Raw genomic sequence first — 19,922 nt, forward strand, 5'->3', positions numbered from 1 at the left:
ACGGCCTGGTATATTGGGCGTGTGCACCGCAGGAATTCCCCCGCCATAGAGTACGTCACCGTGCGCGTCTCTGTTGGTAGGACTTCCGTGTGCTGTTCAGGTCCATGTGATGGATCTGTTTCAGGGGGGTGGTCAGGGCTCCTCCTCACCAAGCGCCTATTCGGGCCTTCTGTGAGTTCGGACTCCTTCTTCCATGTGAGGGAGCCTCCATCAGAGTACAAAGCCTTCCTCCTCAGATTGTCAAAGTGAGTGGACCCTCTAGAAGGTGTCCTATTCTATTGTATATGTATTCGATTCAATTCGATTATTGAGTGTGTATGGGTTCAGTGCCTCTTCCCCGGAGAGCCCTAAAACCAATTTTTTACATGGCTCAAGGTGCAATATATTCTTTTCAATCTGTACAGCTCGCGTGGGAAGTCTCTCTGGGGATCCCCGTCTCCTTCCTATGGGAGGGTGGTGGGATGTAAAAATGTGAAAAAAATTTACCCCCGGCTGTGTAGACTGGGATACATACTGTTGATGCTTCCTTCTTTTCTATTCAAAAAGTGTTGGAGTTAGGAAGTGTCACACCCCTCTTGTCGTTCCCCTGGGCGCCTTGGGGATTCAATGACAGGTCTAAATAGCCTGTTCATTGATGGGGGTGTGTCCCGACGCACGTATAGTGCTAGCTCGCTGTAAACAGGCGACTGACTGGCACGCCTTGGTTGCTTGTGGTTAAAACGGCGTTTTTATAAAGCAACTGAGATGGGGGTTTTTCCTCTTCCGACAACCAAATCCCACGACCTGGGTTGGTTTTCGACGGATTCTCGTTCATGTCTGGGGGATGATGACGGAATGGATCTGAACATATGTAGAGGGGTCTCACGCCCTTGGGGTGGGCCACCAGGCGCGGTTCGCCCGAACGTCTGGGTGGCGCCTTCTTTTCATGTTAAGATCGACACGCATATCTGCCCTTTCTCCTGGAGTAGGCATGTCGGCGTGGTTAGGGCACGGGACTGGTTCTGGTCACGCTGGTCCGGATCAGTTGAACCCGTTGTCCGCCGGGGATGCAGATCTGCTGTTCTGGTACCCTGAGGGACTTGGGCTTTTTTCAGGGGGAAAAATGCCAGGTCGGTCCGGGTGTCACAGGGTTAAGCGCTATGGAGACCCTGGTTGGGTACGTTTTTACTCAGCACTGTCGTAATGGCTTACGGCCATGCCATTCTGTACACGCTCGATCTCGTCGGATCTCGGCCGCTACACAGGTTGGTCCTGGTTAGTACTTGGTTGGGAGACCGCCTGGGAATACCAAGTACGGTGTGCTTAGGGGCTGGTTCTCCATTCTTTTTCGCTCCTCTCTCACGCATGGCGAAGAGGGGCCTGTGGGGGTGGTTTTTGACCTCCTCTGGTGACCCTGTGCTTCCCGTACCGCCAGGCCCGGTCCGAAGTAATGTTTCGTCAACCCGTAGTCCTGGGTTAACCCTTTTTTGGAAACAAACACTTGTACTGCGGTATAGCCGGTGTATACCCGCAGGTGTGTTTTGGAGTTTTTTCTTGAGGGGTTATAGGAACAACCACCGCATTGGGTAACACCAAGGTGGTTGATTCCCTGGTGTGTTGGAGCAGTGTCAACTCCCGGGTTCACCGTTGAGGGTGCCCCTGCACGTTCATGACGTCTGCCAATCGTGTCAGCCTTCTCTGCCTCGACCCCTCTGGGTGGGGGTTTTTAAATGGAGGCTTGGTCATGCAACACCGCCAGCTTACGCTCCTTCCGCCGGGGCGGCTGTGTTCAGCTGTCCCCTCTGGCGCCTGTCTCGTCCGCAGTCTCCAGGCTAGGGTTAATAGCCTGTTGCCCGGTTTTTCCCCGGTGCGCTGCCTGCTTCCGTTGGTTAACCTTTTTTGTGTGCTTACGGCCATGCTGACTGCCTGTTGCAGGGTCAGTGTGCCAGGCGGTGTACTATTGGGGGGACGGGGCCCGCTCGGCTGAGGGGCCTTTGTCCGAATACGCTGGCGATGTGGGGGGCGGGGCACTACGTGCCCACCTGGTGGGGTCTTGATGCTGGCATCATGGACTTCTCCGGGCCCCCATTCCAGGGAGTCCAGTCCTTTTGGTGGGTCTGGGTCTTCCTTCGCGCTCCGCTGCTACGGCCTTGCCACGGGGTTGGGTTTGCCCTTGACCCCGTGATTCTGGGGGCAGTAACGAGGTTGTTCCTCCGTTCGTTCCCGGGTGGCATGCGGGTTGTGCGTGTGTGTAGTCGTGGGGTCAAGCCACGGTCTGCTCACCCTGTGCGTTGAGTTGCTTGAGTGCCTCTTCGCACGGTCGGGTCCGTCGCCCTCCCGTGAAGCCCCTAATAGGGGGGGTGCCCTCCATTAGGGTGGGTCGGGGGGGCTCGGCCCTCCCTGTTCTGATGGTTGTGGGGGGCTGTCAGCGGGGTGTATTTGTCGGCCGTTGGCTCTCGCTCGGCCTCCCTTGTGCAGAGAGCGATGCCGAGCGAGAGCGAATACGAAACAGAACGTTAGGTTATGACTATAACCAAGTTCTGTTAGTATAGCGACGCTCGGCATCCGACGCCGCTGCAGCCTTTGACCTCGCCTTGTGGCGAAAGCTTGGGAAGGAGGCGAGTGGGTGGCCCCACCCCTGCTTATATGGGTAAGCTGATAGGGGTGTGGTCAGACGAATATTGGGATTAAAGGTACATTTGTGGTCTTTATTCAGTGCGCGTGCACATATGCGAGATAGCGCAGAGAGCGATGCCGAGCGTCGCTATACTAACAGAACTTGGTTATAGTCATAACCTAACGTTAACCCTTTGGCAGTGTGGTAGTGAACGGGTTAATGTTCACAATATAGGAAAGACCTGTGATGCTTCTTGGGGGCTTTTCAATCTCAAGGAGGAATATAGGAGTGTTTCTCATCGCCGTGGTGATGTCTTGATGTTCTACGCTTCTGGTCTCTTTATGACATATAGATGACTGTACAAGATAAATGGACAAATTAGATCTCATCCTGGAATTTGCTCAACCTACGGGCTAGACTAGAGCCTGCCATTAGGGAATCCCGTGGGAAACGGGAGTGAATTTCACGATCAATGACGTGAGCGGGACGGGAGCGGGTGGGACGGGATTAATGATTTAGCGATTTAATGAATAGCTATACATTTTTTACATAATGTGAGATGTGTGATTTTCTTGATTCTGAACGGAATTGTGTCCAGAACCAAAAAGCTTCCTCAGCCGGAAAAAAAATAAAGAATATATATATATATATATATATATATTAAAAAAAAACAGGACGGGACAGGAGTTAATTTTGTAACTCTTCATTGAATCACAGGAGCGGGACGGGACTGGAGGAATCTTGCGGCGGCGAGATGGGACGTGAACATCCACTCCGTGTCCGGCTCTAGTTTAGACCATGAGTTGTTGGTCTACGTTTTTCAGCCGGTGACCCGAATAAGTGACTTCAGCGTCACCCTGAGACCCAGCCTCAGTGAAACATATTAGTACCGTCATTATGCCCACCAGAAGCAGACCCACGATGAACCCATTCAGTAAACACCAATAAACACCTTTTATACGGTTTAACTTTTTCCGAAGGTCGAAGCCATTCAGTATATGGATATAATATGTACAGATTCAGCATTCAACTATATCACACTCAAGGTAGTTTGTATTGTGCTGCATTACGCCCCCCCCCCCCCCCCCCCCCCAACGTGCCCGAGAGAGACAATGCAGAGACGGCCTTTTCAGTCCTGCAACAGTCAAGCTCATCTGCGCCGTTATCTACCCCGTGGTGCTGCACATGTTGAGCACATCTGTAATCAACCACGTTATGTAAGAGGCTTAAATACAGTATACAAATGTGTAATTAAAACCTTACTAAAACTTTATACAAATGGCCCCGTAGAAGTGTATCTTATTTCACTCAAATGACGTGTAACGTTTTAAGTGGCTGATTTTCCATATTGTTTAGTTATGCAGTAGTGTGTAATGTTTTAAGTGGCTGATTTTCCATAGTGTTTGCTTTTAAGTGGCTGATTTTCCATAGTGTTTGGTTGCACAATAGCGTGTCATGTTTTAAGTGGCTGATGTTCCATAGTGTTTGGTTACACAGTAGTGTGTAACGTTTTAAGTGGATGATTTTCCATAGTGTTTGGTTACGCAGTAGTGTTTAATGTTTTAAATGGATGATTTTCCATAGTGTTTGGTTACGCAGTGTGTAATGTTTTAAGTGGATGATTCTCCATAGTGTTTGGTTACGCAGTAGTGTGTAACACTGACGTGGCCCGTTTTGTCAGTAGTGTTTGGTTGTAGTTCACAGCTTGTTAAAAGGTTGGAAAGGGTGTCAGTTAGTGACTCACTGCTCCTATATCATGAATGTTGCAGGGTAAGGCAGATGGGAGGCCGTCTGTGCGTTCGGCCCGGTTCTCGTCAAGTGGTAAAAGTCGGAAAAGTCGACCGAGCCATACTGTAAATACAAGTGGCAAACTCTGTGTCGCTTCCCTTGTATCCGAGTGTACGAGTTGCAACGTAACGCTGACCTTTCGACCTTTGCGGCGTCAAAAATCATAAACAATGCTTATCTGTACCTTGAGTACCGTGTGACATCATAGGGAGGTGTAGTGGTTACGTCATTGCCGTTTTTCGTGTTCCACCCTCTGTCCAACGCAATGTATTTCCCCATTGCCCATTTCTAAATCGTCTCGTTTAAAACAAATAAAGCATTAACATTTGCATGGTCTAGCTACCCTTCTGTGCGTATTCATCCACAATCTATAGCTCAACATGAAAATTAATTAATTAATTAATCATAAAAAAAATCTGCAAATTTTAGTTCAACGAAATAATGTTAGTGATAGAAGGGAACTCATTTTGTGCAAAAATGGAAAGCTTTTCAATTTCCATGCGGCAGAATTGTTACAATAGCCGATAATCCATTTTCCCAATGATAAATCCCTATACAGGTGGAACAACCAGTGACGTCAGACTCCACCTCCCTATTGGACATAGCCTACTGTATGATATTGACGTACTGAGATTCCTAAAAAGTTGTATAAAACCACCTGCATCCAGAAAGAAAGGTTGAATAATCTTGGCAGAATCTGATTGGTCCTGACTACTTAAATACGATTTGGTCACATGTCTTTTCCAGCTTTGTGAGTTGACGAGGACCTGCCGAACGCACACCGTATGTGGGAGGGTAATTATGTGCATAATGTCTGTGCATGTGTGTGTCATACCTCTTTGTGTGTGTGTGTGACAGGGAGGATATGCCTGAGAACAACATCATATTTCTCTGATATGTGATTTCCATACACAGTCATGGTCCAAGATGAACAACCCTCGACTCCTGACCTCTGACCTCTATTGCCCTGTCAAATTGACTTTCTAACCCACAGATATACCCAAACTGGGTTTACACAGGAACAAAATAAAAGATTAGAAAAATATGTTTTTACATTATTATATATTTTATATTATATTTGTTTGTTTTGTTTATTTCTTGTAATATCATTTTATTCATTTATTTCACATATTTTCATCTCTTATACAAAAAAAAGAAAAAAAGTACTGTATGTTTTTTTTTTGTTTGTTTGTAAACCCAGCCTTGGCGTAACCAAGGACCCAAATACAACATGGAAGGCAGGTTATGGGCGAAATTATTAATAACAACTTCTTGCAAAGTTAAAATCATACATCAGATACCAGAGAACATGCTGTACACCAGGTATAATTAAATGTAACTTTTAATCCTTTGGAGGGACAGAAGAAAGAAGTGGAGGGCCAGTTTTGGCCCACAGGCCTGACGTCGCGCTCCTCTGCAATTGACCTATCTCAAACCCGCCCTCTTTTCTTGATCCTCCAATCACAACGGTTGCTTTCCTCGGACATACCATTACTGAGGAAAACACACAACGCAGCTTCTACGATCTGACCTGAGCAGCCCCTTGACTGGCAGGCGGGCAGCCAATCACACAGGTAGGTAGTTGGTTGGATTCCTCTGTAGACAACACCCTAAGTTCCTCCATCCATCCATCCCTCTCTCCACCCATCTTTTCTATTCCTCTCCTCCTTCACTGGCAGCGTTTCCATCCCCCGCTCCACAAGAAGAAAGAAAGCAAGGCACTTTTTTGTTCTCTTACATCCATCGATCCATCTCTCGTGTGGCCCCGTCAGTCCGTCCTGTAGTTGTGTACGAGACACATCGTCTGAAACGAGATCACCCCGTCGAACAATAAAAGGTCAATAAATAAATTTGAAAAAACGACCTAAGTCTCCCCCGGGCGCTATAGCGCCGTGACGCAGATCATCTCGTCCGTCAGGTCCTCCTCGCACTTCGCCGCGACGTCGTCCGGCTCCTCGTCGCTGTAGTCGCGGATACTGCGGTCTCTGAGCCGCTCGGCAGCGAGCGCCCCCAGGCCGGAGCCCTCCTCCTCCTCCGCCTCGTCGGCCTCAGCGCCGGCATCACCCATAGTTCCATTCAGCAGGTTGCTGGCGGCGCTCTCCATCTCGTCGATGGTCATCTCGCAGGCGTCGGCGATCTCATGTTTGGCCGCCGACACAAACTTGGGGTCCCGGGCGTACCTCCCCAGGCCCTCGGATATCAACACCTGGGAAGCGTCACGGGGGAAGTGGGGGTTAATTCCAAACCTTTATTTAAACTCGAAAGGCGACCGAGGTTTCCCTCGTTTACAGTCACGTCGAGTGTACATTACACAGAGTTAAGCAAAAAAAAAAAAGGCATATAAAATCACACGGCATATAAAATCACAACAATAAGACAACGAGGCAAGACAAAAGTAAGGATAACAGATCAATTAAAACATGCACAACTTGACTGATGTTGGAGATCAAGGTCTCTCTGGAGACCGTAAGGGCTAGCCAGTCACTAGAACACTAGAACCCTTTTTCTTTTGGAATGTTTTCTCTCAGATTTTCACCTATCTCAAACCCCATCCTCTTTTCTTGATCCTCCAATTGCGACTGTTGCTTTCCTCAAGGATTCTAATCTAGTTTTAGGATTCTAAAACTATAAAATGGAGGCCTTGCACTGAATGTCTGTGTAGTCCAACATGGCTGCCTGTAACATAGTATATCTATGCTACCACATACAGCTATGTGTCGCTGTATACGAAATATATCAACAGACACATAATCATTTGATGTCTTTATTACTGGATCTTGCAACAGTGCAACCGCAATATCAAAGTCCAGTGTTTTACCTCCTCTACCATAGCACAGAAATGAGGTATTTTCTTTTGGAAGTGGTTGCCAATGGTTACAGGCAGCCATGTTGGAAGAGAGGTGCCTACACCTAGATTCTGTGCAATGTTTCTATTAAATGGCCAGTAGCCATGGTGACAAAACTATGACTATAACTATAAACACATAATATATCCCCTTTAAATGTGTTTCTTATGCCTATTTGTGTTCACTTGTCTATTCCTAAGCTTGTGTGTGTGTGTGAGTGAGTGAGTGAGTGAGTGAGTGAGTGAGTGAGTGAGTGAGTGAGTGTGTGTGTGTGTATATGAGTGTGAGTGTGTGTGTGCTATACTGACCGCCTCTACCAGGCTGTTGGCGCTGCCTCTCTTCTGCAGGATGTGTCTGCTGGCGTCTGCAGGCAGCTGAAGGTGCGAGGGGGAGTGGCTGCGGCCGGGCAGGGCATTGCGGGCGTCCGTGTACCAGGAGCTTCTCCGCACCATGCCAGGGGTGCTACTGGCGCTGCCGGGACCGCGCCAGTCCACCTGGACACACGCACACACACACACACGCGCGCCAATGTTAACTCTCGGGTGACACTCGCTTGTGATTGGCTGAGAGGTGGCCATTATTTCTGGCCACAACGCCTCACGTCCGGCAACTGACAAGTTCCACGTTCATTCATGAATATTAATGAGTAAATGTGGAAATACAATTGCATTGATTTGTAAGATTAGATTCGATTAAAATGTATTGTCATTATACAGCACAAGTACAGTACAGCGAAAGGTGCAAATGTAGCAGTAAAGTGCAACAGCAATATACAATGTACAGGTGGTTAACTGAGTATATATTGTAGAAATGTGTGCATTGCAATGTCTAAAGTCTCGATGACATTGAAAATGAGGGTGTCCTCAATTGTCTTTTCGAGAATAAATAAAGGTTTGAATGAATGAATCAAGACGGGATTGGGGAGGCTTGGTTGGCTGGGTTGCGGCGCTACAGTATCAAGTTAACACTCTATTATATTCATCCTTTCTTGTTTGTTATGTTTCCTGGCAAAGCCACATTCTGCTTTCTAGAAGAAAAAAAACACGTTGTGGGCCTGGTGGCCACGGGGGCCCTATGCAACCGCGCAGTCCGCCTATAGCAAGAAACGGTCCTGGTCGCGTGAATATTAAAGGCAACCAACTTGTGTTCAGCTTTTCGTTCAGCGTTTCTCTGATTGGCCACACGGCCACGTGACCGCCCTAGCACACGCCCTTATCCGCTGAGAGACGCGGCAGACGCGCTGGTCGAACCAACGCGCTGGTCGAACCAGTTCAGACAGAGGTGTTTATTTATATTAATAAACATATCTACTAGAAACACTGGTGTTCTGTTGTGTGACTGTACTAAACTCTTCCACCACATGACCGACATTTGACATACAGTACACCTCCTATCTATGTTGGGATTATGTTTGGTCATGACAAAACAATAAAAATCGCTACTGTTAGTAACGCTGCCACCACCCACTTCAATGACAGAGCTCTCATATTTGCGAATGCATAAACTATATCTTAAATTATGGCGATGTGTCTAATATGGCTGTCGCGAAGTCATTGATAAGCGACAGCCATATTAGACACATAGCCATAATTTAAGATATAGTTTATGCATTCGCAAAATATGAGAGCGCTGTCATTGAAGGGCTTCCTACAATGGAGCACGGCCGCTGCTGCTGCTGGAGCTGGACCGAGTCAAGCCGCGGGCGGCGCACGGAAGCCGGGGACAAACCACTGCGCCGCCCCGCTGGCGCTTCAGCAGCCTCCACGGGCGAAATAACATATAACGTTACAGCGTACAGTTCCACACTGATGTACAGTGAGTGTTGAGTTAAAACTCATGAGTAGAGCATGTCAAGACACCTCAGACAACTACCAACTACATCTCCCAGAGTGCATCAACTGCAAGATGGCTGCCGTTGGCTGATTGAACAGCTGTTAAAGGCTGGTGGTGGAGACACTCCCAGAACAAACAAACAAAGCAAGCTGAAGGTCGACCCAAGGAGCTCTACCCCCAAAGACGCCAATGGTCGGTTACTGTATGTTCTACTTATTCTACTGTTTATTTATACTTCTGCTTAAATGTGGTTAAAATCAGGCTAATTCAATTGTGTGTTTAGTAGCTCCAACTGTTTCAGTCAACACATTCACTTGCTTGAGAGTTGGTTTTCATTTATGTTTAAAAGTATCTCTTTACAAGTTAAGACCAAGTTAGAAATGTTAAAATGATTTAAGAATTTGAAAGACTACTAAAAAGGTCGACAACTCATGTTTAAAGGTTTAAAATGCCTTGTTCAATCAGAGCTGATCTACAAGCTTAAAGTTTAGCTATATTTCTTCACTTATTCAATTTAAAATACCAAATGTTTACTTGACTTGAATCAAATGTTTACTAACTTGAATCATTTATTAAAGGTTACAATTCAGAAATGATTAATTGAAAATGACTTTAATAATTGGGTTAAAATGTCGAGTTAATTTAAGACTGTGTTAAAATGTCGACTTTATAAGGTAATTTAATACTTTACATTTTGGCATTCATTGTGTAAACACTATCGTTAAAAGACGTTTGATTATTTAAAATATATATTTAATGTTTAAAATCAACCATGTTTAAAAAGAACTTATTGGTTTGAAAAGATGGTTATTGTTGTTTATTGTTTATGTTTATTGCATTGTTAAAACCGTTTTTCTTTGTTTTCGAAGGTTTTCAACCTATATGAAGAACCAACCAGTCAAGAATCAACTGCAACTGAAACTGTTGAAAATAAAAATTTACTTGGAGTTGGAACTTGGAGTTGTTTCCTTATGTCCTTTGGAGTGGAAAGCAAGAGTTGACTTTACAGTGAGTGTCTAATATGGCTGTCGCGAAGTCATTGATAAGCGACAGCCATATTAGACACATAGCCATAATTTAAGATATAGTTTATGCATTCGCAAAATATGAGAGCGCTGTCATTGAAGGGCTTCTACAACGGATATGTGGTTTATGACGTTAATTAATAATAAACACTGTTAGGACTATCTGACTCTTACTAATAAACACTGTTAGGACTATAAACACTGTGCGGACTATCTGACTCTTAATAATAAACACTGTTAGGACTATCGATTCACGCGTCACTACTGTAACTAGAAACTCTGCTGGGTGTCACTGTACATCAGTGTGGAACTGTACGCTGTAACGTTATATGTTATTTCGCCCGTGGAGGCTGCTGAAGCGCCAGCGGGGCGACGCGGTGGTTTGTCCCCGGCTTCCGTGCGCCGCTGCTGCGTCAAGCCACACAATTATGTCTGTATTTGATTATGGTGAAATTATGTACATGCATGCCTCTCCCTCTGAAAGCCCGTCCACGCTGTGTATCATAGAGCACTGGGTTTTATCACTGGAGATATATTTCTCACTCACCATTGTATTTTGCGCCATCTGACAATATCATAATGATGTGTTTTCTATATTATATCCACAATCATCCATCTAAAAAATGTATGTACAGTGACGAGTGAATCTGGTAGTTGGTTGTTAAAAACGCGAAACATAATAATCAGTCAGCAGCGCTCCACTGCTACCGCAGCTGAACACAAGTTGGTTGATACACAAGTTGGTTGCCCGCGCTGCCGCTTGCTCCTTGGATTTAATTTGGGACGTGGGACGGCTGCCGCTTGCCTACGCGTGGGGGCGGGGGGTCACGGCCAATCAGAGAAAAGCCGAACACAAGTTGGTTGCCTTTAATATTCACGCGTCCTGGTCAGACCTGTATGAGGGGTGTATAGCCGGGTGACTGGTCGCGGCCAATGGGCGAGGCAGGGGGTGTGGCCCAGGAGCCTTGCGACCGCGTCGGAGACAGACGCTGGATTCCGCTGGCGTCCAGACCTGCCACCGCCATCACCTAGGCAACCAGGAGAGATGAGGTTGAAGGTAAAAAAGGGAATCCATGAAGGAAACCATTGCGGAGATTGAACACAAAACAAGGACACTTACGTAGATGTTAGACATTGAACTGGTGAGTGAGAGAGTGAGTGTGTGTCACCTGTTGCTGCATCAGATGCAGAGGCAGCGTGGTGCAGGGCGTAGAGGAGGGGACGTCATCCTGGCTGCCTCGTCTACGGAGACACTCGAAGCTGAAGGCCGGTCTGTGGGGGGCTGGGGAGGAGGCGCAACACACAAGATATTCACAGTCACTACGTCATCCTAACGCCTGACTCCTGAAATTTTTTTTTTTTTTTTTTTTTTTTTTTTTTTTTTATGTGCAGTTTTGGCGCCCCCCTATATATCTGCAACCATTATTTTTACATTAAAAAAATTCTAACATAAGGGAAAATGAGCCAAAAATCTAAAACGGTCGGTCGGTCTGAGCCTCAGCTTTAGGTGTTCACAGTCAGAACATGCTAGAGCGCTGTGCATTGATGGGTATCGGTCAAGTGTTTATAGAATTGAACGTTGAGGAAAGAAAGACTAACGTTAGAGAACTATGAAGAAAAAAGCCATAAAAAAAATAAAAAATTACAAAAAAAGGGGGGGGGGGGGGGGGGGGGGTGGCGGCGCAGTGGTGAATCTCGCCTAGGGCGCCAAATGGGCTAGGTCCGCCCCTGGGTGCAACACACAAGATATTCACAGTCACTACGTCATCCTAACGCCTGACTCCTGAAACAGACTGGGAGGAGGTGCAACACACAAGATATTCACACAGTCACTACGTCATCCTAACGCCTGACTCCTGAAACAGACTGGGAGGAGGTGCAACACACAAGATATTCACACAGTCACTACGTCATCCTAACGCCTGACTCCTGAAACAGCCTGGGAGGAGGTGCAACACACAAGATATTCACACAGTCACTACGTCATCCTAACGCCTGACTCCTGAAACAGACTGGGAGGAGGTGCAACACACAAGATATTCACACAGTCAGTACGTCATCCTAACGCCTGACTCCTGAAACAGACTGGAAGCGCAACGCAGGCCGAACACCGCCTGCTTCCCTCGGCCACGTCAAGGTTATTATCTCGGCATGCCGGACACGGACTCCAGAGAAATACACCGGCAGATTCACTCGCAGCGACTCCAAAAAATATAAGAAAATAAATAAAAAGAACGGGAGTGGTTCTTGTATAGTAATAGATGGATATAGCAAGATAGCATAAGGATATATAGTATAACTGTATATTGTATAGTATTGTATAGTAGTGTACATAAGACCCAGTGCCTCATCCGTAGCTTAACACTGTATTGCCCTATATCGCTCAGCATGTCTTTTAAAATCGCTCAGCATTTTTTTTAACTTTATGTACATTATACCTGTTATGTCTTATTCTTATTACTTGTATTATTGCACAATCGCTGCGGGCATGACCACCCGCATTTCACTGTATGCCGTGACAAATAAAACTATTGACTTGACTTGACTTGAGGATGCGTTCAAAAGCGCCGCGCTTGGTGTGTTAGCTCTATCCTGTCTTCATGCTCGTTTCTCCCTGCTGGGGAAATGAGTCAGGAGATTCAGAACAAATTTTCGTGGATTTCATATTCCCATTGTGGTCGCTTAATGAAATCATATGGAATAAAAAAAAAAATAACTAGTGCTTTTCAGTTTAGGAACATTATGTTTAAAACATTATCAACATAAACATTTGACCCACTGAATACAATCACAATCTCATTGGCCTGTTGCCAAGTGTTAGTTTTTGTATTAATAGTTCATTCAATCAACTAGAAAATGTAAACGTGCTTCCATTGACCTTATTTCTTATCTTTGGTTTATTCATGTTTGTATCACTGATTGGGCCTTTTAATCTAAATGATCCATCCATGACAATTCACCAAATCATCTTGAACCCCATAGAACTGATTACCACAAACAACAGCCAGCGCTATGTGTGTTCACCTTGGTGAGAGGGTAGCAGCCATCTTCTAGGCGACCTCCTGCCCTCCTGGTAGATGGGCTGTTGGTCGTCGTCGTGGTAACACTCGGGGTGGTGGTAACCCTGGGTGGCGTCCGTCTCGTTGTCTCCCTCTGGGTCTTGGCAATCCTTTTTGGAAATCCTGCACAAAACCCACCAGAAGCTCAATTGATAGAACAGGGCCCATAGAAATATGTACTATAGTAAAACAATAGCATACCTGTGGTTTACAGTGATGTAAGCTGCTATACATTTTTATCATGGAGATTTATATCAGCTTAATAAAGGGGTGGGTCAATTGTAGGCTATTTAAAGTAATAATCTTGAACATTTTCATATAAATAAATAAATGTTTCCATGTTCTATCGCCAAATGATATAACACAACAGTGATTCTACCTATACCAAGTTCATTTTTATTTAATCGGCTGCCACATGTACAGAGCTTAGTCAGGTTCTGTCTAGTGAGCTTAGCATTATATAGAACTGGATCAAATCAAATAAACATATACTTAAATTAATATCAAAAACAATGTGCATTATTTTCGGCTCTAATTATAGACACATTATCACACAATCCCAAATAGAATGTACAGATTGAGGGTCTAAACATACAACAAGTAAAGACTGTGAAGCTTTTAGGACTCTGGCTCGACGGTACATTGTCTTGGTCCGATCACATCAACAAGGTGGTTGCCAAAATGGGCAGAGTGGCTGCAATCACACGGAAGTGCTCACCTTATCTCCCATCATTGCTGTTTCGTCAAGTTGTTTGCTCTATGGTTTTAGTATTTGTAGTATGGCCATCTGCATCCAATGGTCTACTCAGAAAGCTACAAGTAGCTCAAAACAAGGCAGCTAGACACATGCATGCACCACGTCTCTCATGGCTCAGTGTTAAGGTACGATTATCTGCTAACTTAATGACATGTTTTCATAGAGTTACTCAAAATACCTAAGTCTAATTTTATGAAAAGGGCGGTATTTTATAGGGCGATAGTATCCTGGAACTGTCTTCCCAGCGATGTTCGGAACATCAAAGGAAAGGCTAGTTTTAAAATAAATCTTAAACACTATTTACACTCACACACACAATACAATTTTACTCTTCAGCACAGCTTGAATACATGCACACCCTGATCAATTATTTTATTTTGTTCTAACTGGATTTTATCTCTTGTTTTTTCATCCTGTTTTATTATTTTTATTCTATGATGCATGTTTTTTCTCTATTCTACGATTCATTTTCTTTGTGATATATGCTTTTCTTATGTTCTATCGGCGTATGTTATCTTGTGTATATGTATGTTGTTGGACCCCAGGAGGACTAGCTGCCGCTTACTAGGCGTCAGCTAACGGGGATCCGTTTAAATAAACAAAATAAATGCTTTTACATTTTCTTGGCTGTTTTAAACACAGGTGTCTGGGAGGACATTCCCAGGAGAATGTGCCAGGAAGCGATGTGTGTTACGTCACCAGCAGCAACAGCCGTTTGTTTAGAACAAATAGAAGACTAACTCAGTAGTTAGCATGAGCAGTTTGCTTGTTTGTCTTTCTGCCTTGCCTGAGTGGGAGGTTCCAAGGGTCAAAGTGGGGGAAGACCGTCAGGTTTTAAACTGTGGATACCAAACAGAAGGTAAAGACGACTTTGAACTGTTAAACAGTAATCCAGAACTATTTTATTGCACTGTAAAAAAAACTTTGATTTTATAGTATGTCTGCACTTTATGTGCTCATTTCATGATTCATGTCTTTTCTATTCTACTAAAACTGAATCAAACCAGGATCTGAGATGTTAGATCCTAATGTGAAAAACGGATTTGATACAGTATGTCTGCTCATTTTACCCTTGCTATTATTCTACTTATTTTTACTTGTATCTCTACGCCCCACTATCCGCTGGGTGCATACTATAACCTTTATCATGTTTTGTAACAGATTACAGAAGCCTATTGGACGTGAGGTTCTTATATGATTTGATTAATATATCTGCATTATTTTATCCCACTTTATGCTTTGCTCTTGCTGCTTGTTTTACACTGATTTTGTCTTATTTCTTATGTAAATCACTTTGAACTGCAATCCCCTGTATGAAAGGTGCTATACAAATAAAGTTATTATTATTATTATTATTATTATTATTATTATTATTATTATTATTATTATTATTATTATTATTATTATTGCCTGACACCTGTTCTCCCCATCTAATACAGACTAGTAATTTCTTACCTTGTCTGCTTGTCCGGTGTTCTGCGTTTGGGTTCCGTACAGAAACATGACAACGATACAGATACGATACAGCTAAGGGGGAAAGTCACTGGTTGCCGTGACGATACCTGTCACTGGCGAGCATGATGTCATCTTCCTGAAACTCCTCCCCGCTGTAGTACTCCCCCGACGCCCGCTCGTCCTCGCTGTCCCCGCCCCCTGGATCCTCTCTGCGAATGGTGGGGTAGAGACCGCCGCCCGTCTCCGACCTCGGGTAAAAGGTCAAAGTTAGGACGATCTGCTTGTTGATTTGCTTCAAAGTGCTTTTTACAGTGGCCCCCATTACATTAAAGAGGAGCTGGGGAACCAATGTGAAGCAAAGCATGGATTATACTGAGACAACATCATGAGTAGGAAATAGGGCTAGGGGTCAAACATTTTGAACTTGCCCTTTAATGTGACAATCCTGTACAAATGGATTTAAGGGGATTCATGCAAATTAACATATATTTAGTTTTTGAAATTGCAATCCTGTGCTAATGATCTTTGCAATTTGCAATTGAAAAATGTGCAAATTGAGAAAATGTCTTTTAGAATCCTTTTTTCGGGTCGACCACCATCAGTGGGTGATTCAGACACATTATTTATGGGGACAGCGTGCAGAAAAACTGTTGAAAGATCCTTTCATCTCCACCCCGAAGCAACACCAGATGGACATAATCATGCACATACCTAATATAGGCCTCATAGTAGCGCGTCCTGCTTGGAGGAGGAGACCAGGAGGCCATTCAGGTTTGTTTAGGACACAGAAGAAGGAGGAGAGGGAGGGTGCATGCGATGACAAAACACAAGGAGACACATATTTAACAAATCTAATCTCAAAACACAGTTGGGTAAATAATTAAATCTAGAATGGATTCATGTAGTTCATTTAGTAGACCATAGCAAGTACTAAATTAAATGGATTATGCATTTAAAGATGAGGCTAAGCAAGTCTTACCATACTAGGTTGTGATGTTCACTAGGTTGACATGTATGTTATGTTCACTAGATTGAATTTGACATGTATGTGATGTTCACTAGATTGCCATGTATGTGATGTTCACTAGGTTGACATGTATGTGATGTTCACTAGGTTGACACGTATGTGATGTTCACTAGGTTGACATGTATGTGATGTTCACTAGGTTGACACGTATGTGATGTTCACTAGGTTGACATGTATGTGATGTTCACTAGGTTGACATGTATGTGATGTTCACTAGGTTGACACGTATGTGATGTTCACTAGATTGACATGTATGTGATGTTCACTAGGTTGACATGTATGTGATGTTCACTAGGTTGACATGTATGTGATGTTCACTAGGTTGACATGTATGTGATGTTCACTAGGTTGACATGTATGTGATGTTCACTAGGTTGACATGTATGTGATGTTCACTAGGTTGACATGTATGTGATGTTCACTAGGTTGACATGTATGTGATGTTCACTAGGTTGACATGTATGTGATGTTCACTAGATTGACACGTATGTGATGTTCACTAGGTTGACATGTATGTGACGTTCACTACTGTAGGTTGACATGTATGACGGTCACTACTGTAGGTTGACATGTATATAATGTTCACGACTGTAGGTTTAGGTTGACATGTCTGTGTGTCTAAAGGTTGCAGGCGCTACATTGAGGGTTGAAAAGCAAACAGTAATTGTAATCACCATTTTGGAGAATGGTAATCGGCATTGTCCCTTTATGGTGAGGTTTTATGACCCTAGCGCTCATGAAAACCCATTCAAACCTATTGTATAATTTCAACAAATACATGTTGTCCTGTACTGTTGCCTATTTTGAGATACAAGGTTTTTTTTATGCAACATGGCTGTGATCATTGGTACCTATAAAGTAAGATTCCGCCTAAAGGCACATTTCCTGGGAATGCAGACTAATCCCATGCGTGAGTCATAAGACGTTGATGAGGTTGGATGTGGGATCTTGTAAACATTTTATTCTCTCACACACATCTCTCACACCCCGACACGCCCTGATTCACACGCATCTCTCACGAGCACAGTACTGTACATTCGTTCAGCGAGGCATCCTCACGGCTCAGCAGACTGTGGCGCATATTAACATGTACTCACAACGTTGTGGGTTTGAATCCGGCTCAAGACCTCTTGTCTCGTGTTTTCCCTCTCTCCCTCTCTCTCCCATCCTTACGGTCTCTTTATCGTATACTATTTAATAAGGTGGATAATGCAGGTGCATGTATTTCCTCACATTCTCGATGAAAAAAGGTGAAGACAGGGGGTGATGGATGTTCATGGGTAATAAGATGCAAAATGCATGTGCAACAAGGCTCTCAATGTCGCATGCGGGAAGGAATGTCATGCTGTGATAGAGTATCTTACGTTTATGGAATCTCTACGCTAGGTTTGTCAATTCAAGTAATAAGTCTCTGTGGCTCTGACTAGGCGAGCCGTGGAAATCTCACGGGAGCGAGCCACGCGCAGTCTTCAGAGCCAGGCACCACAGTACCTCTCCAGCGACTGCTCGACGCAAATGCATGATGGGAAACGACTTGCTATCGTCTACGCAAAGCGTCCATTGGCTCAGAAAAGTTGTCACCACCCACACGGAAGTTATGAGACGTTTGATTGATTGAAAACTTTATTAACCGATTGCAGAATGGGTACAATACAGAGTATGGCTCAATACAAACAATTGTTAAGGGGATGCAGACCAGAAAAAGACTTTCGTCTTGTTTACATCAGGGTCCCGTCTATCAGATAGATTTATTATGATTATTATTATTGGATACAGGAGTTTGGGTAGCAAGAGCTTCTTCAAATAACGTTATCTTATCCATCATTATTCCAAGATAAACTTCATGAACTGTCATTATGAATTGAAAATGGGGGACCCTGATGTAAACAAGACGAAAGTCTTTCTCTGGTTTGCATCCCCTTAACAATTGTGTGTATTGAGCTGTACTGTACCCATTCTGCAATCTGTTCATAAAAATGTTCAATCAATCAATCAATCAACCAAATTATTTGTATCAGAGTACTGACATTCACAATTGAACGCTTTACACATTCCTCATAAATACTGTCTTAATAACCATCTCTGCAATGGAGTTTATATCAAAATAACAGTATCAACTAGGGGTGTAACGGTACACAGAAGCCACGGTTCGGTACGTACCTCGGTATTGGGGTCACGGTTTGGTACGAGTTCGGTACAACAGAAAAAAAATATTTATAATAATTTTTATTAATATAAATTGTTTGAATATTTTTTTTAATTGTAATATTTTTTTTTATGTATATATTATATTTATGATCATTATTATAATTATTATTATTAAATAGAATAATTTTCTATAGGCTTGCCGTGGTAATTAGTGATACTGGTGTCATTCTGTGTTCAGGCATCCACTTGCCTACTGCCCCTTTAAACTTATCCTTGCTAAGTTTCAGTTTCACTTCCAGAGAGAATTTAACTTCACGACCAGACTGAATACTAGAGAACAGATGACATATTACAACAATGGCAGAGGATTATTTGGATTTAAACACAGTGGAGCTCAGATGATCTGTCCGGAAAAGTATGTTTCTTCTTTTTATTTGATTGTGCCTGTGAGTCCGGTGGGGGAGAATGTTGATGTGTTTGTTGGCGCGCGCGCGTGTGTGTTTCTTTCCATTGGTTTCATTTGGTTAACGTTATTGGGCGAACAAGAAAATGAAAGAAAACTGTAATGACCCTGCAGCTGTTCCAATGTAAATGTGCCTTTCTCCTCCGTGCACTTTCGCCGCTCTGAAGTCTGACTCGGTGTGCCCGGCCACGCACGCTGTTCTCGCACGGACCTCGCGAGTGCCTGCATGTGGGTGTGTTTGCGCTGTGTGGCGTATTCGTTGCATGGGTGCGCGTACCGCACCGTGACGGCCGTACCGTAAATTCGCGGGACGAATACACATACTTTTACCAGTGATGCCACAGATGACTTGTAAAAGTAATCTGATTACTGATTACTCCTTTAAAAAGTAATCTAGTTACTTTACTGATTACTTGATTATCAGAGTAACTTAGTTACTTTGAAAGTAACTAGGTTACGAAGTCGTCGTCGTTCCCCCAACAGTTTTTTTTAAACGCTTTATTGAAAGTGCATAAATTGTTTTTAACTTGTTTCTCTGCACATAACGTAAATTGTTAAACTAGTGCTTCAGCTTCTGTACCATCAAGTATGGTAAAGCAACAGTCTCTGATGCTCACAGCATTAGAGCAGCCAGCCAGTGGTTTTACAAAACCAGTGTATCACATCTAACAAATGCAGGCTGAACTATTCAATTATATCAATTGTAACTATTCAATTGTTTTTATAAATGTCTCTCTATAAACATACAATCAGTCTCTCTTTAACATGTAAATTAACTGTAAATCTGGCAAATAAGAGCTTTTGCTCTGCCACCATCAAATATACATTAATCAAAAGGGTAAGCAAGAATCTCTCCTGACTGTTGAGCAGCAACGAGTGGTTTCACCAAACAAAAACGGTGAATAACACCACATGTAGGCTAAAA

General features: G+C 43.8%; 1 protein-coding gene across 1 annotated transcript in view; it reads right to left on the reverse strand.

Annotated features, from left to right (window-relative positions):
* Positions 1-6,266: 6,266 nt before the first annotated feature.
* cacna1db (calcium channel, voltage-dependent, L type, alpha 1D subunit, b) overlaps positions 6,267-19,922 on the reverse strand; it is a gene marked incomplete at both ends in the record, with an annotated part of 127,180 nt that continues 113,524 nt past the window's right edge. Inside the window, 6 exon segments of the mRNA XM_084333553.1 lie at positions 6,267-6,590; positions 7,539-7,724; positions 10,982-11,116; positions 11,258-11,370; positions 13,113-13,270; positions 15,467-15,607. Coding sequence (XP_084189679.1) covers positions 6,267-6,590; positions 7,539-7,724; positions 10,982-11,116; positions 11,258-11,370; positions 13,113-13,270; positions 15,467-15,607 — 1,057 coding nt within the window.

This window comes from Notolepis coatsorum (assembly GCF_963971535.1).
Source record: "Notolepis coatsorum genome assembly, chromosome: 17".
Lineage (NCBI taxonomy): Eukaryota > Metazoa > Chordata > Actinopteri > Aulopiformes > Paralepididae > Notolepis > Notolepis coatsorum.